Source organism: Lepisosteus oculatus, chromosome 4 (genome assembly GCF_040954835.1).
Source record: "Lepisosteus oculatus isolate fLepOcu1 chromosome 4, fLepOcu1.hap2, whole genome shotgun sequence".
Taxonomy (NCBI): domain Eukaryota; kingdom Metazoa; phylum Chordata; class Actinopteri; order Semionotiformes; family Lepisosteidae; genus Lepisosteus; species Lepisosteus oculatus.
Genome location: NC_090699.1, coordinates 12,986,107 through 13,004,091, shown reverse-complemented (window position 1 = coordinate 13,004,091; position 17,985 = coordinate 12,986,107). Strand labels below are relative to the sequence as shown.

The 17,985-nt window shown below is 47.0% G+C and overlaps 1 protein-coding gene across 20 annotated transcripts in view; it reads left to right on the top strand.

Moving 5' to 3' along the window:
• LOC107076136 (deleted in malignant brain tumors 1 protein-like) overlaps positions 1-17,985 on the top strand; it is a 64,183-nt gene that overhangs the window by 23,400 nt on the left and 22,798 nt on the right. For 16 of the 20 annotated variants that reach the window (XM_069188683.1, XM_069188687.1, XM_069188685.1 and 13 more), the window contains 11 exons: positions 482-802; positions 2,938-2,976; positions 4,929-5,249; positions 6,153-6,179; positions 8,098-8,418; positions 9,196-9,222; positions 9,900-9,926; positions 11,262-11,300; positions 13,253-13,573; positions 15,662-15,982; positions 16,887-17,204. In XM_069188683.1, coding sequence (XP_069044784.1) covers positions 482-802; positions 2,938-2,976; positions 4,929-5,249; positions 6,153-6,179; positions 8,098-8,418; positions 9,196-9,222; positions 9,900-9,926; positions 11,262-11,300; positions 13,253-13,573; positions 15,662-15,982; positions 16,887-17,204 — 2,082 coding nt within the window. The remainder of the gene's footprint in view (positions 1-481; positions 803-2,937; positions 2,977-4,928; positions 5,250-6,152; positions 6,180-8,097; positions 8,419-9,195; positions 9,223-9,899; positions 9,927-11,261; positions 11,301-13,252; positions 13,574-15,661; positions 15,983-16,886; positions 17,205-17,985) is intronic. The other 4 variants (XM_069188678.1, XM_069188675.1, XM_069188688.1 and 1 more) reach the window with 4 other exon arrangements.

Below are 17,985 nucleotides of genomic sequence, written 5' to 3'. Positions count from 1 at the left end.
CACACTGACACCAATTTTCCAGGAACCCAGTTAACCTGTTCAGCGTTTTATAGTTTTATAGTTGTAATAATGCTAACATTGGTGTCCTTCATTTGCAGCAACAGTATTCACACTCCACACCTCGAGACCATCTGTGTTACTCATATTCTTGTTGTAAAGAGACACACTGGGAGAAATCTTTTTTCCTAAACTAGAGTATTCATTGAAATTGTTAGTGCAGTGTCCCATATGTTTTTATTCAGGGTTTTGATGTGTATATGAAGGGCTTGCTCAGGCGTAGAGGTGTTTGGGATTCAATAGAGTGCTCTTTTTCTTTGATTGAACACACACAAAGGCTGCTGCAAACCCATCTGCAGTCGCTTCAACTGTCATCATGGAGGTTTCATGTGTGCAGATTCAAGGGATACCTAACCTAGGGAAGAGCCTGTCACAGATGTCTCTCTCTTGATGTGCAAGCTATCTCTCCTGTCTTTGTTCACAGACAGCAGGAGAGTCCGATTGGTTGATGGGCCCAATAACTGCTCTGGGAGAGTGGAGGTGTACCACCGCGGTCAGTGGGGGACAGTGTGTGATGATTACTGGGACCAGTCTGATGCTCAGGTTGTCTGCAGAGAGGTGGGCTGTGGGGAGGCTGGAGCTCCTGTAGCTTTAAGACAAGCCTTGTTTGGAGCAGGAAGTGGCCCCATTCTTCTGGATGATGTCCGCTGTAGAGGGAATGAGCCCACACTGCTGAGCTGTACATCAAAGGGTCTGGGAAACCATGACTGTGATCATTCTGAAGACGCAGGAGTAGACTGTACAGGTAGAGTGTTTTCAGATTTCTCTTTCAAGTGTGTGTTTACCTTGTTTCCGTACTGGAAATGTACAAAATAGTTCACTTCCATGTTAACAAATGTGATAACTAATTGTTTTCCATTCCATTTATTCCCATTCATACTCCATTCAGCTGGACATTATTACAAGTCCGCCAGGTGGTACGCCGAATGACTCTGGAACTGTGTTGTGTGCGCTGAAAAAATCGGGACGGGTTTTCATATTTTGTATTTTAATAGGTGTCGAATACGCCGCCTACGCACTACGATACAGTGCGCGCTAATACTTCAGTGGACACAAGAGATACTCTGTAATTCTATACCACTCTATAGGAATGCGTGCTACGGACACAAGTGACCAATTGTATTAAAATTTTTTTACTGTATCTCCAGCAAATAGGGTGAAAGGAGAATGTGCGTGATTTTGGAACAATGCCAACGTTGCAAACACAGGAATGTATAGAAATGCGTGCTACGAACGCTGGTAATCTTGTGAGCACAGGAAAGCGTGAAAAATAACAGAAAAATATTTAAGAACTGTTCCAAGTTAATTTGAGAAAAATACACCGAGCGTCTCTGTGTTTCTCTCCCATGCGCATGAAATAAATACTTAAAATAAACACTGAAATAAAAACGGAAACGTGGAAAAATGCAAGCTTGCGGATTGCTAAAGCAGGTAAGCCCCACACTATTATGTGTGAAGAAAAAGCTGCTGAACAGCTCGACCTGCTGCCCCCCCTGAAAGACACAGTCATTCATAGAATTATTGAAATGAAGGATTATATCAAAAGTACGCTGACAGAGCGCGTTAAGATGAGCAGATGTTTTTCACTGCAATTAGATGAGTCTGTAGTCGATTTCGCCAATTTGCTCGTTTACGTTAGATACGAGTTTGAGGGTACGTCCCTTGAGGACTTTCTGTTCTGTAAACCACTACCAACAGGAACTACAGGAGAGCACGTATTTCAGCTTCTGAATGAATTTATCGAAGAGAATGGCATCGACTGGATAAAATGTGTCGGAGTTTGTACAGACGGTGCTAGAGCAATGACAAGCCAACACAGCTGTGTAGTTGAACGAATTAGAGAGGTTGCTCCAGAAATGAATGGTTTCATTGCAACATCCACCGCGAGACCTTTGCCGTCAAGAAAATGCCGACGATTTAAAATCTGTTAAGACTGTTGTGAATTGTATCAAGGCTCGAAAAATTAATTCACATCTGCTTTGCTCGACTAAACAGGCTCACCCCTCTCACTGAAATGGTGTTTTTTTAGTTTTATTTGTTGTTGTTTTTTTTCTGTAAAACACTTTGAGAAGCCACATTTTAATATATCAAACAAAGTTTATTATTATAATATTTATTATATGTATGTGAGAGTGTGTGTGCACATGCGCTCATGTTGGTCATTGAGAATTTCTGGGGTTCCTATGGGATGATGACTTGTAGGTGGTACTTGGATGCTTTGGTTGGATTAGGGGTGGTACCTGGTCCAAAAAGTTTGAGAACCACTGCTATAGAGTGTGTACAGACTGTGTGTGAGTGCCCTGCGATGGGCTGGAGTCCTATAGAGTGTGTATAGACTGTGTGTGAGTGCCTGCGATGGGCTGGAGTCCTATAGAGTGTGTATAGACTGTGTGTGAACACACTGCGATGGGCTGGAGTCCTATAGAGTGTGTATAGACTGTGTGTCAGTGCCCTGCGATGGGCTGGAGTCCTATAGAGTGTGTATAGACTGTGTGTGAGTGCCTGTGATGGGCTGGAGTCCTATAGAGTGTGTACAGGCTGTTGTCCTGCTTGCGTCCTCTCAGTGCTGCATAATGGATGATTGTCAGTGTTGTGACCTTGAGGGCCCCAGTGTTTGTCCTTCATGCTGCTTGTGTCCCTGTGTTTGTGTGGCTCTGCCTCAGTGTCAGTGCAATGTGTGGGACCTGAAAGGTGCCGTCATGTCATCTTCTGACTCACCGTTGTGCAGATCACAGGTGCAGCTTGATGGCTGAGAAATGAGCAACTCCACAGCAGCCTTAAATAGCTGAAGTGTTGTGACATGACTATGATGTGATTGAAATCATACAACCCACTGCCTGTGTGAGCCTGTATCTTACTGACTGTGACTGATTTCCACAGCACCAGACACAGTCCAGAAGTCCACTCCCTCTGCTGAAGGTGAGTTTCACCTGGTTCTTTTCTAGATTGTGTTTAATATCCCTAAAATGCTCACCACTGACTTTTCTATCAGAAGCACATGAGAACTGATTCACGTCCCCTTCTGAATAAACGTGCCATTCCCACAGTGAACTTGGGATGTGGCAGCAGAGCTTCACTACAGAGTCAATACCAACAGTGGGAGTCAGTTTAGAAGCCTGGTGTAGATGGAGCCTCTGTTGTTTCTCAGTGTGCAGTTTTTGTAGTGCTGTATTGGAGACCTAGGGAAACTGCTGTGAGTGTGGAACATGTAGAATAAGCTGAGGCTAGTTCTGATAGAGTGGCTGAGTCTTATGGAACCGGTTCCTTTGTGTCTTCAATCTACTGTAGGAATTAAACCCAGTGTGGTCTTCACAAGGGTGCAGTTCTTCTTAGCAATTATAGACACTGTGTCAGAGCAGCCTATGAAGGGGCTGGTATTACAGCGCAACTTCTAGCAGAGGCTACCAAAGTACCTCTTCTTGGTGTAAAGAGACACACAGGGTGCTGAACTTTTAATTATGTAGAATCTGCGTGGAAGTTGTTAGGGCACTTTGTTAATTTGGGATTTTGATTGGTTTTTAAAGGGCTTGGTCAGTCATAGTGGTGTATGGAATTTATCTGAATGTTCATTTCTTTGTTCTAGCAATTACATATTATTTAGTAAAGCCTTCTGCACTAGCTTGAACTGTCAACGTGGAGTTTTTCCTGAGTGTGCAGATTTAAAGGACTACCTAAGTTCATGTGAAGTTTATTTGTCAGTCCCGCCATATAGAAGTACACAGGAGTGAGATATCGTTCTCTAGGTCTACGGTGCGAATACAGACAAGACACTGACAAGACAATGCTATCGACAATGTAGACATACACTGTAGACATTCCTGACAGGGTACAGGGTGCAAGGTAAATAAAGTGTGATGTGCACAGTGCAATTTACCTTACAGGACTGTGCAAAGATTTGCGCAAAGAATACATCAGACAGTTTGCCTGAAGTTAGGCAAAAATTAACTAAGTTTCCAGATTTGGAGGAAGTGCAGTAGGTACCAGGGTGTTGAGGGGCCTGACAGCTGTTCCAGAGTCTGGTGGAGCTGGCCCGTATACTAGGATGCCCTTTACCAGATGGTAGGAGGGCAAAGAGGTTGCAGGAGGGGTGGGAGGGATCGTCCACAATACTGGAGGCTTTGTGTGTGCAGTGTGTGTGGTAGATGTCCTGAATGGACAGGAGGGAGGCTCCAGTGATGTTTCCTGCTGGATTGACAATTCGTTACAGGGACTTGCGGTCTGAGACCTTACAATTCCCAAACCCAACAATGATAGAGCTGGTCAAGATGCTCTCGATGGTACTGTGCCTCTATAGGATGTGGACAGCACGGGGGGAGGGGGAAGGTTTGCCCTTCTCAGTCTCTGCAGGAAGTGGAGAAGTTGTTGTGCTTTTTTAGCTAGGGAGGTGGTGTTCATGGTCCAAGTGAGGTCATCTGTGATATGCCCACCAAGAAACAGTACTTCTGGCTGTCTCCACAGAGAGCCGTTCATGTGCAGTGAGGAGTGCGGACCCTCCTGAATTCAATTATCATCTCTTTTGTCTTATCGACATTCAGAGATAGATTGTTGTTTAAGCACCAGTCCACTAGTTGCTCCACCTCCTCTTTGTATGGTGCCTCATCGTTGTTACTAATGAGGCCCACCACTGTCGTGTCATCAGCAAACTTGATGATGTCATTTGCAATGTGCTTAGCAGTGCAGTCATGAGTCATCAGCGTGAACAGGAGTGGGCTGAGTACACAGCCCTAGGGGGGTTCCCGTGTTGACTATCGTGGTACTAGAGATGTGGTTTCCAATCTGGACTGTCTGAGGTCTCTCAGTCAGAAAGTCTAGAATCTTTCACAGATGTCTGTCTCACGGTGTAGGAATTTTCCTCCTGTCTTATTCTATAGGCAGCAGGAGAGTCCGACTCGTCGATGGACACAACAACTGCTCTGGGAGAGTGGAGGTCTACCACCGCGGTCAGTGGGGGACAGTGTGTGATGATGACTGGGACCAGTCTGATGCTCAGGTTGTCTGCAGAGAGGTGGGCTGTGGGGAGGCTGGAGCTTCTGTAGCTCTACGAGGTGCCAGGTTTGGAGCAGGAAGTGGCCCCATTCTTCTGGATGATGTCCACTGTAGAGGGAATGAGCCCACACTGCTGAACTGTACATCAAGGCTTCTGGGAAACCACGACTGTCTTCATATTGAAGCTGCAGGAGTTGACTGTTCAGGTAGAGTAATTTTAGACTGCTCCTTCAAGTGTATATATTTTTTTAAAAGTCAGGAAATGTACACAAATTCTAACTTCCATGTTAAAAGATGAGATGATAAGAGCTCCCTTAATACTATATTAATCAGGACAGGTTTTCAGACTGCTCTCTCAAGTGTGTTTATATTGTTTCCATACTAGACATGTAAACAGAAGTTCACTTCCCTGTTAACAAATGCGATAACTCATTTTTTTCCATTCAATTTATTCCCATTCATACTCCATTCAGCTGGACATAAGTACAAGTCTATCTACAGCGAAGGCCTCAATATGAGTCTGATTCACTCACAGTCTCCATCAGCCCTCAGTCTTGTGTCCCAGTGTGACATGAAGTCACTGAATCTGGTGTAGAAAGAAATTCATGTCAATACTGAGCAGCAACTTGCCCATCAGTTGTGAGTTGTCTGCTGGTGTCAGAATGTAGTTCATGGTTCACACATCATAGTTCATAGATCCTACTAGAGGACACCTGTGGCTCTGTGCTGCTCATTATTTCTAAAGAAACTCCAGACGTGTCTTCGTCCCTCTGGAGAATTTCAAACACACCGTGGTCTACAACAGGGCTGCTGATCCTGTGACCCATTGGTGATCTCTTTCATGTGTGAGAAGATCCTCTGTCCTTCTGTACAGACAGCAGCAGAGCCAGACTAGTCAGTATCAGTGATCAGATCAGCTTCATGTACCTGAAAACACACAATTCACCAATCAGGTAGCCAACAGATTAGTCTTGTATTGGCATTTCCTGAGATCTCCTGTGTTCAGCTCCAGAGTCATCTGTCAGACTGTTTCTTCTTGAGACTGAGCAGACCAGCAGTTTGCCTGAGCTCGCCTGTCCTCTGGGATTCACAGTGTTATTGTATTGCAGGTGCAGCTGAGTTTTGGGGAACTACAGGTAAGATTTTCACTCCCTTCTTCATTTTCTATATCTGCTTGTCATGATAGTTTTCTACCTTGTTTCAAGTCATTTTGAGAATCAGCAAGATCCATGTTAGAAAGTAGAGAATAACGACTCTCACAGCACAGCAGCTTGAGCAGGTTGAGACTGGAGCAGCTGTAGTCTGTCACAGAAGCAACAGCAGGTGCTTGTTCTCTCATCTGAAGCCTTTGTGCAGGAGCAGTCATGTACAGTTCAGATCTGTCCACCTTTCTCTCCCCGAGCCCACAAGATGTGGATCAGAGAGCTCAGCCAGCACTCGGCTGGGTGAGACACCTGAGAGCCCAGAGCACTGTCCTTGTAGGAGAGAGAGCTCTCTCAGAGCCCACTGGAAGCTCTGCTGATGGTGATGCCAGAGAGCTACAGGAGGGTCGACTCGGAGCTGAGTCTGACAGCAGGAGCACCTTTCATACTGCCTTCTGCCTAGATGACTGTGTGGGAGTCTGGAGCCACTGCAGTCAGCAAAAAGAGCCTCCAGGACATGTTCAGTCTTTTAAACATTATTGTCCTTCATCAACCGTATTCGTGTTCTACACACAGAGACTGTCACTATTTCTGTCACGGACGTCCAAAGGGACTGACCGTGGGGAGCAGGAGAGCGGAAAAAGACCCATATGCATAGCGGCGGAATGGGAAAAAGGCCCGGGCTTGTTAGTGTAAAGAGTTCAGGAGTGCCGTATAGAAGCCTATGCCCTCAGGTAGCGGACGTGGGGCGACCTGGTGCTAGGCGGGTCTCAGGACATCCGAACGTCAATGCTGAGCGAGGGCAGAGTGCAAGACACAGAGATATATAGCCCAAGGGAAAGAGAGGGACCGGAAGGGCAGCAGGTAGGGAACTAGGGACAGGACAGAGTAGGAGCGGCCTCTGGCTGAAGAGGGCGTGACAATTACACTTAATTTATCATTGGTGTGTACTAAATTTTAATTATGCCTTCATACTTTTTCAACTGTCTGGATACCCAGTTGTCTGGCAGACTGCAAGTATGTTTCTTCAGTGCTTCCTGCAATCTGTGACAGCTCTTGGCCTTGGTCCTGGGTTCAGTTGCAGACTGGGACACACTCTTTATGAAGTCACCACCACCTTTTCTGCCATAATCACATGACACATATGGTTAATTCTGCTCCTGAGTAAAAGTTTCATTGTCACAGAGCACTGGGATTGCGGCAGCAGAGCTCTCTAACAGAACCTCTGCACTAAGCTTAGTATAGGGCCGTTAAAATCAGCAGGATGCATTTTATCACACTAGTGTGGATTGAGCCTCTGTCTTCTCTCAGTGTGCAATCTTTGTACTGGTGTGTTTGGGGCATGGAGTAACTGTGTGCTCTGACTATAGAACATGTAGAACAAGCTGAGACTATGACTGTGAATGAATCTTTCAGATCGGGTTCCCTTCTGTCTTAAGTCTGCTGAACAAATTAAACCCAGTGTGGTCTGTACAAGAGTGTAACTTTTGTGTGCAATTAAACACACTACAGGAGGGCAGATTAAGAAGGTGCTGCAATTACAGCAGAAGTGCCAGCAGAGGCCGCCAAAGCACCCCTTCTTGTTGTAAAGAGACACACTGGGAGATAATCTTTTACTTAACTAGAGTATTCATTGAAATTGTTAGTGCAGTGTGCCATATGTTTTTATTCAGGGTTTTGATTTGTATATGAAGGGCTTGCTCAGGCGTAGAGGTGTTTGGGATTCAATAGAGTGGTCTTTTTCTTTGATTGAACACACACAAAGGCTGCTGCAAAGTCTTCTGCAGTCGCTTCAACTGTCATCATGGAGGTTTCATGTGTGCAGATTCAAGGGATACCTAACCTAGGGTAGAGCCTGTCACAGATGTCTCTCTCATGATGTGCAAGCTATCTCTCCTGTCTTTGTTCACAGACAGCAGGAGAGTCCGACTGGTCGACGGACATAACAACTGCTCTGGGAGAGTGGAGGTGTACCACCGCGGTCAGTGGGGGACAGTGTGTGATGATTACTGGGACCAGTCTGATGCTCAGGTTGTCTGCAGAGAGGTGGGCTGTGGGGAGGCTGGAGCTCCTGTAGCTTTTGTAAGTTCCAGGTTTGGAGCAGGAAGTGGCCCCATTCTTCTGGATGATGTCCGCTGTAGAGGGAATGAGCCTACACTGCTGAACTGTACATCAAATGGTCTGGGAAATCACAACTGTGATCATTCTGAAGACGCAGGAGTAGACTGTACAGGTAGAGTGTTTTCAGATTTCTCTTTCAAGTGTGTGTTTACCTTGTTTCCGTACTGGAAATGTACAAAATAGTTCACTTCCATGTTAAAAAATGCGATAACTAATTGTTTTCCATTCCATTTATTCCAATTCTTACTGCATTCAGCTGGACATTACTACAAGTCTATCGACAGCGAAGGCCTCGATATGAGTCTCATTCATTCACAGTCAACCCTCAGTCTTGTGTCCCAGTGTGACATGAAGTCACTGAATCTGGTGTAGAAAGAAATTCATGTCAAGACTGAGCAGCAGCTTGCCCATCAGTTGTGAGATGTCTGTTGGTGTCAGAATGTAGTTCATTGTTCACACATCATAGTTCATAGATCCTACTAGAGGACACCTGTGGCTCTGTGCTGCTCATTATTTCTAAAGAAACTCCAGACGTGTCTTCAGCCCTCTGGAGAATTTCAAACACACCGTGGTCTACAACAGGGCTGCTGATCCTGTGACCCGTTGGTGATCTCTTTCATGTGTGAAAAGATTCTCTCTGTCCTTCTGTACAGACAGCAGCAGAGCCTGACTGGTCAGTATCAGTGATCAGATCAGCTTTATCTACCTGAAAACAAACAGTCCACCAGGACAGCGAGCCTACAGATTAGTCTTATATTGACATTTCCTGAGATTTCCTGTGTTCAGCACCAGAGTCGTCTGTCAGACTGTTTCTTGTAGAGATACAGCAGACCAGCAGTTTACCTGAACTGGCCTGTCCACTGGGATTCACAGTGTTATTGTATTGCAGGTGCAGCTGAGTTTTGGGGAACTACAGGTAAGATTTTCACTCCCTTCTCTGTATGAAAAGACATTTTCTATATCTGCTTGTCATTACATTTTTCTACCTTGTTTCAAGTCAGTTTGAGAATCGTCAATATCCATGTTAGAAAGTAAAGAATAACAAATCTTACAGCACAGCAGCTTGAGCAGTTCAGACTGGAGCACCTGTAGTCTGTCACAGAAGCAACAGCAGGTGCTTGTTCTCTCATCTGAAGCCCTTGTGCAGGAGCAGTCATGTACAGTTCAGATCTGTCCACCTTTCTCTCCCCGAGCCCACAAGATGTGGATCAGAGAGCTCAGCCAGCACTCGGCTGGGTGAGACACCTGAGAGCCCAGAGCACTGTCCTTGTAGGAGAGAGAGCTCTCTCGGAGCCCACTGGAAGCTATGCTGATGGTGATGCCAGAGAGCTACAGGAGGGTCGACTCGGAGCTGAGTCTGACAGCAGGAGCACCTTTCATACTGCCTTCTGTGTAGATGACTGTGTGGGAGTCTGGAGCCACTGCAGTCAGAAGAAAGAGCCTCCAGGACATGTTCAGTCTTTTAAACATTATTGTCCTTCATCAACAGCAACAGTATTCATCTCCTACACATAGAGACAGTCTCTATTACACAGATTGTATCCATGGTGTTTATTTTCCTGTAATTATTAAATCAATCCTTTTCCCTTTCAGAAATCCCAGATCTCTGGGAGACTGCAGGTACGTATCTTCTGACCAAACATCAAATCGTCCCAGTGGAATCAGTCTGGGCAGCACAGCCGTGGGTCAGTTAGGAGTGCTGCTTCACTGGTCTTGGGTCCTGGGTTCAATTCCAGACACAGACGCCCAGTGTGTGGAGTCTGCATGGCCTCCATTGTTTCCTCAGTTCATGAGTGTGTATAGACTGTGTGTGAACACACTGCGATGGGCTGGAGTCCTATAGAGTGTGTATAGACTGTGTGTGAGTGCCTGCGATGGGCTGGAGTCCTATAGAGTGTGTATAGACTGTGTGTGAGTGCCTGCGATGGGCTGGAGTCCTATAGAGTGTGTATAGACTGTGTGTGAGTGCCCTGCGATGGGCTGGAGTCCTATAGAGTGTGTATAGACTGTGTGTGAGTGCCCTGCGATGGGCTGGAGTCCTATAGAGTGTGTATAGACTGTGTGTGAGCGCCCTGTGATGGGCTGGAGTCCTATAGAGTGTGTATAGACTGTGTGTGAGTGCCTGCGATGGGCTGGAGTCCTATAGAGTGTGTATAGACTGTGTGTGAACACACTGCGATGGGCTGGAGTCCTATAGAGTGTGTATAGACTGTGTGTGAGCGCCCTGTGATGGGCTGGAGTCCTATAGAGTGTGTATAGACTGTGTGTGAGTGCCTGCGATGGGCTGGAGTCCTATAGAGTGTGTATAGACTGTGTGTGAACACACTGCGATGGGCTGGAGTCCTATAGAGTGTGTATAGACTGTGTGTGAGTGCCTGCGATGGGCTGGAGTCCTATAGAGTGTGTATAGACTGTGTGTCAGTGCCCTGCGATGGGCTGGAGTCCTATAGAGTGTGTATAGACTGTGTGTGAGTGCCTGTGATGGGCTGGAGTCCTATAGAGTGTGTATAGACTGTGTGTCAGTGCCCTGCGATGGGCTGGAGTCCTATAGAGTGTGTATAGACTGTGTGTGAGTGCCTGTGATGGGCTGGAGTCCTATAGAGTGTGTACAGGCTGTTGTCCTGCTTGCGTCCTCTCAGTGCTGCATAATGGATGATTGTCAGTGTTGTGACCTTGAGGGCCCCAGTGTTTGTCCTTCATGCTGCTTGTGTCCCTGTGTTTGTGTGGCTCTGCCTCAGTGTCAGTGCAATGTGTGGGACCTGAAAGGTGCCGTCATGTCATCTTCTGACTCACCGTTGTGCAGATCACAGGTGCAGCTTGATGGCTGAGAAATGAGCAACTCCACAGCAGCCTTAAATAGCTGAAGTGTTGTGACATGACTATGATGTGATTGAAATCATACAACCCACTGCCTGTGTGAGCCTGTATCTTACTGACTGTGACTGATTTCCACAGCACCAGACACAGTCCAGAAGTCCACTCCCTCTGCTGAAGGTGAGTTTCACCTGGTTCTTTTCTAGATTGTGTTTAATATCCCTAAAATGCTCACCACTGACTTTTCTATCAGAAGCACATGAGAACTGATTCACGTCCCCTTCTGAATAAACGTGCCATTCCCACAGTGAACTTGGGATGTGGCAGCAGAGCTTCACTACAGAGTCAATACCAACAGTGGGAGTCAGTTTAGAAGCCTGGTGTAGATGGAGCCTCTGTTGTTTCTCAGTGTGCAGTTTTTGTAGTGCTGTATTGGAGACCTAGGGAAACTGCTGTGAGTGTGGAACATGTAGAATAAGCTGAGGCTAGTTCTGATAGAGTGGCTGAGTCTTATGGAACCGGTTCCTTTGTGTCTTCAATCTACTGTAGGAATTAAACCCAGTGTGGTCTTCACAAGGGTGCAGTTCTTCTTAGCAATTATAGACACTGTGTCAGAGCAGCCTATGAAGGGGCTGGTATTACAGCGCAACTTCTAGCAGAGGCTACCAAAGTACCTCTTCTTGGTGTAAAGAGACACACAGGGTGCTGAACTTTTAATTATGTAGAATCTGCGTGGAAGTTGTTAGGGCACTTTGTTAATTTGGGATTTTGATTGGTTTTTAAAGGGCTTGGTCAGTCATAGTGGTGTATGGAATTTATCTGAATGTTCATTTCTTTGTTCTAGCAATTACATATTATTTAGTAAAGCCTTCTGCACTAGCTTGAACTGTCAACGTGGAGTTTTTCCTGAGTGTGCAGATTTAAAGGACTACCTAAGTTCATGTGAAGTTTATTTGTCAGTCCCGCCATATAGAAGTACACAGGAGTGAGATATCGTTCTCTAGGTCTACGGTGCGAATACAGACAAGACACTGACAAGACAATGCTATCGACAATGTAGACATACACTGTAGACATTCCTGACAGGGTACAGGGTGCAAGGTAAATAAAGTGTGATGTGCACAGTGCAATTTACCTTACAGGACTGTGCAAAGATTTGCGCAAAGAATACATCAGACAGTTTGCCTGAAGTTAGGCAAAAATTAACTAAGTTTCCAGATTTGGAGGAAGTGCAGTAGGTACCAGGGTGTTGAGGGGCCTGACAGCTGTTCCAGAGTCTGGTGGAGCTGGCCCGTATACTAGGATGCCCTTTACCAGATGGTAGGAGGGCAAAGAGGTTGCAGGAGGGGTGGGAGGGATCGTCCACAATACTGGAGGCTTTGTGTGTGCAGTGTGTGTGGTAGATGTCCTGAATGGACAGGAGGGAGGCTCCAGTGATGTTTCCTGCTGGATTGACAATTCGTTACAGGGACTTGCGGTCTGAGACCTTACAATTCCCAAACCCAACAGTGATAGAGCTGGTCAAGAGGCTCTCGATGGTACTGTGCCTCTATAGGATGTGGAGAGCACGGGGGGAGGGGGAAGGTTTGCCCTTCTCAGTCTCTGCAGGAAGTGGAGAAGTTGTTGTGCTTTTTTAGCTAGGGAGGTGGTGTTCATGGTCCAAGTGAGGTCATCTGTGATATGCCCACCAAGAAACAGTACTTCTGGCTGTCTCCACAGAGAGCCGTTCATGTGCAGTGAGGAGTGCGGGCCCTCCTGAATTCAATTATCATCTCTTTTGTCTTATCGACATTCAGAGATAGATTGTTGTTTAAGCACCAGTCCACTAGTTGCTCCACCTCCTCTTTGTATGGTGCCTCATCGTTGTTACTAATGAGGCCCACCACTGTCGTGTCATCAGCAAACTTGATGATGTCATTTGCAATGTGCTTAGCAGTGCAGTCATGAGTCATCAGCGTGAACAGGAGTGGGCTGAGTACACAGCCCTAGGGGGGTTCCCGTGTTGACTATCGTGGTACTAGAGATGTGGTTTCCAATCTGGACTGTCTGAGGTCTCTCAGTCAGAAAGTCTAGAATCTTTCACAGATGTCTGTCTCACGGTGTAGGAATTTTCCTCCTGTCTTATTCTATAGGCAGCAGGAGAGTCCGACTCGTCGATGGACACAACAACTGCTCTGGGAGAGTGGAGGTGTACCACCGCGGTCAGTGGGGGACAGTGTGTGATGATGACTGGGACCAGTCTGATGCTCAGGTTGTCTGCAGAGAGGTGGGCTGTGGGGAGGCTGGAGCTCCTGTAGCTCTAGGAAGTGCCAGGTTTGGAGAAGGAAGTGGCCCCATTCTTCTGGATGATGTCTACTGTAGAGGGAATGAGTCCACACTGCTGAACTGTACATCAAGGGGTCTGGGAAATCACAACTGTGGTCATTCTGAAGACGCAGGAGTCGACTGTTCAGGTGGAGTATTTCTAGATTCTTGCTCAAGTGTGTTTATTTACAGGGTAATCAAAAACATCAAGTACAACTTTTGATAAAAGTTTATATATGAAGTTATATTAACTTTTCAAAATTGTTTATCTGATAAAACTGAATTTTATCAGCTCAAAGAAATGCAATTTCTTACCTTTTGTTAAATTTGAGTGCCTGGCAAATATGTGGCTCAGTAGGATCCTAGAACCAACACACCACACATCTTCTGAGCGACAGGAGCGTGCCTTTCAGTTCACGAACATGCCACACCTGAACATTGTCAGATCCTACTGGTGTCTGATCTGTCGGGCTGGTGCAGGACGTTTCTTCTCTCTTGACACGTCCTCTGGTGTTAGCAGCCCCTGTGTCAGTGCACATGCGTGTGACCTGTCCATGTGCACTGAGCCTAGGCTCCTGTGTGTGAGGAAGTGCCTCTTGAAGAGAGATACAGCAGCCAAGCTCTTGCGCAGAGCGAGGGAGCGTTTGTTTCTGACGAATGTCACGCCCTCTACTCACCGCATCCCCACACGGAAACGCACCCACACTAATTGCACTCCAGCCCTGAGCACTTCTGCTAAACGACACCGCCCCCTGAATTCGGCCAACCACGACACTTCTTCAATCAACACCCCTTCTTCCTCACACAGTACTTGGTATTGGTTGCTCTTTAGTACACCTGCCTCGCCTTTGAATCTCTTTGCCTTTTGACTCAACGTTGCCTACCACGGAACTTCACCTCGACTTCGCCTACTGTCTCGCCCTTCTCTGGTTTGGATACCTTCGCTCTTGCCTTTTTCCTCACGGGCCTTGGAACTTGACTCGGACTTCGCCTCTCGTATTACTCCCAAGGTACCGCATAGGGTCCACCCTCCCGTTTGCTTAGTGGGTCATTCCTGACAACGAAAGGCTTCTGCAGAGACCTGTGGGAACTAGAATAAGGCTCATCAACGGCTGCAGTGACCTAGCGGCTGCTGAGTCTCTCTTGCCGTTCTTCTGAGTCTCCTTCAGGAACAGGATCCACCTTCTGAGGGGGCAGCTGGTGTCTGCTTCAGCAATCCTGTCCCTGACCATCTTTACTCAGGTTTTCCATTTTAGGAGTTCTTTCCAAATCCTGAATAGTCATGAAGATCATTCAGGCCCATATCCCTGTATCGGAGTACCTGCTTAGAGGCACAGGCTGTATCGACTCACTGAGGCACGCACTCAGCAGCTGGGTCTGTAACTGATTGAAAGCAGCACCACACACACAGTGATCGCAGTCACAAGCCCTGCAGAGCGGAGCAGAGCCCCGGCTGGTGTCACTCGGACTGCAGGCTGCACCCTCCTGCAAGTCACTCCCTGTCCCCCCTCTCCCTTCCCCTCCTGTCTGCATGCAGCTGAGTCACCTCCTGTTCCGGCTCAGCACTGCAGTCCCAGTGGCGCCGCTGGACTGGACCTGGTGCCTCATGGGCACGTGGGAAGAAGACACCACTGGTGTCGCAGTGGACAGTGGGAGTACAGGGGTGCCTAGTAGTGACGTCAACCTAGAGAAATACAGATGCTGTCTGCTTGGATCAGTACTCATGAGCAAGGATATTGTGTCTATTTAACCAACCCTTGAACTTTTCAATATGTTGTTGTTGCTGAAGGCGACATGTTGGCACAGTGGCCAACATTGCTGTCTCGCACTGCTGGGGCCCTGGGTTCAATCCCAGACCTGGAGTGCTGTTTGTGTGGAGTTTGTATGTTCTCCCTGTGATCGCATGGGTTTCCTCCAGTTGCTTCCGATTCCTCCTACCGTCCAAAGACATGCTGGGAGTTGAATTATCTTCTGGGAAAACTGGCCCTGTTGTGAGTGTGTGTCTGTGTCTGGTGTGAGTGTCTCTGTCTCTACCCTCCGATGGGCTACTGTCTTGTCCACAATATACTCTGCCTTGTACCTGTTGCTTGCTGGGATAGGCTCTGGCTCCCCATTGACCCTGAACTAGAAGAAGGAGTTAGAATATGGATATTGTCTTTAAATGCCTCATGCTCATGTACCAATTAATGATGTTACTCTCCTGGTTCTAAGATTTTTCCTCCTGTCTTCATCCACAGGCATCAGGAGAGTCCGACTGGTCAATGGAACCAATAGCTGCTCTGGGAGAGTGGAGGTGTACCACCACGGTCAGTGGGGGACAGTGTGTGGTGATGACTGGGACCAGTCTGATGCTCAGGTTGTCTGCAGGGAGGTGGGCTGTGGGGAGGCTGGAGCTCCTGTAGCTCTAGGAAGTGCCAGGTTTGGAGCAGGAAGTGGCCCCATTCTTCTGGATGATGTCTACTGTAGAGGGAATGAGCCCACACTGCGGAGCTGTACATCAAGGGGTCTGGGAAATCACAACTGTGCTCATTCTGAAGTCGCAGGAGTAGACTGCACAGGTAGAAACTCTCCAGATTTATATTGTGTGTATTTATGTTTTTCACATTTAGGAAATCTGAAAATAAAAATAGCTCTAATTATACTCTATTGATAAGGACATAACTGCAAGTCTATCGACAGCGAAGGCCTCGTACGAGTCTGATTCACTCACAGTCTTGTGTCCCAGTGTGACATGAAGTCACTGAATCTGGTGCAGAAAGAAATTCCTGTCAAGACTGAGCAGCAGCTTGCCCATCAGTTGTGAGTTGTCTGCTGGTGTCAGAATGTAGCTTAAGGTTCACAGATCATAGTTCATAGATTCTACTAGAGGACACCTGTGGCTCTGTGCTGCTTATTGTTTCTAATGAATCTCCAGACGTTTCTTCAGCCCTCTGGAGAATTTCAAACACACCGTGGTCTACAACAGGGCTGCTGATCCTGTGACCCGTTGGTGATCTCTTTCATGTGTGAAAAGATTCTCTCTGTCCTTCTGTACAGACAGCAGCAGAGCCAGACTGGTCAGTATCAGTGATCAGATCAGCTTCATGTACCTGAAAACACACAATTCACCAATCAGGTAGCCAACAGGTTAGTCTTGTATTGGCATTTCCTGAGATCTCCTGTGTTCAGCTCCAGAGTCATCTGTCAGACTGTTTCTTGTTGAGACAAAGCAGACAAGCAGTTTCTTGAATAAGTTTTCAGTGTCCCTCAGTGTCCAGTGTTGAAACAGGAGAGGCTTGGAAAGACCAGCTGGAGAAACAGGAGTGTGTGCTGAAGCTACAGAACAAAAGGAATCTCATTCAACTGGATGTACTCCACATCAACTTCCCTTGTCTTGTTAATCTCCTAAAGCTCACGCTGGTCTCTATATCTTTGTCCTTGTCTGTCATGGTGTAAGAACATCCTTGCTATCATTATCCACAGGAAGAAGAGTCCGATTGGTTGATGGGCCCAATAACTGCTCTGGGAGAGTGGAGGTGTACCACCGCGGTCAGTGGGGGACAGTGTGTGATGATAACTGGGACCAGTCTGATGCTCAGGTTGTCTGCAGAGAGGTGGGCTGTGGGGAGGCTGGAGCTTCTGTAGCTCTAGGAGGTGCCAGGTTTGGAGCAGGAAGAGGCCCCATTCTTCTGGATGATGTCCGCTGTAGAGGGAATGAGTCCACACTGCTGAACTGTACATCAAGGGGTCTGGGAAATCACAACTGTGATCATTCTGAAGACGCAGGAGTCGAGTGTTCAGGTAGATTCATATCACAATTGCTTTATATATGGAACCATCTGATGTTCAGCTCCAGAATCATCTGTCAGACTGTTTCTTGTTGAGACACAGCAGACCAGCAGATTACCTGAACTCGCCTGTTCACTGGGATTCACAGTGTTATTGTATTGCAGGTGCAGCAGGCACAGTTCGGGGGAAGGACTTTGTTCTCTCCCTTCTCTCTATGAAAATACATTTTCTATATCCGCTTGTCATTACATTTTTCTACCTTGTTTCAAGTCAGTTTGAGAATCAGCTAGATCCATGTTAGAAAGTAAAGAATGTCGACTCTCACAGCACAGCAGCTTGAGCAGTTTGAGACTGGAGCAGCTGTAGTCTGTCACAGAAGCAACAGCAGGTACTTGTTCTCTCATCTGAAGCCCTTGTGCAGGAGCAGTCATGTACAGTTCAGATCTGTCCACCTTTCTCTCCCCGAGCCCACAAGATGTGGATCAGAGAGCTCAGCCAGCACTCGGCTGGGTGAGACACCTGAGAGCCCAGAGCACTGTCCTTGTAGGAGAGAGAGCTCTCTCAGAGCCCACTGGAAGCTCTGCTGATGGTGATGGCAGAGATCTACAGGAGGGTCGACTCGGAGCTGAGTCTGACAGCAGGAGCACCTTTCATACTGCCTTCTGCCTAGATGACTGTGTGGGAGTCTGGAGCCACTGCAGTCAGCAGAAAGAGCCTCCAGGACATGTTCAGTCTTTTAAACATTATTGTCCTTCATTGGCAGCAACAGTATTCATGTTCTACACACAGAGAC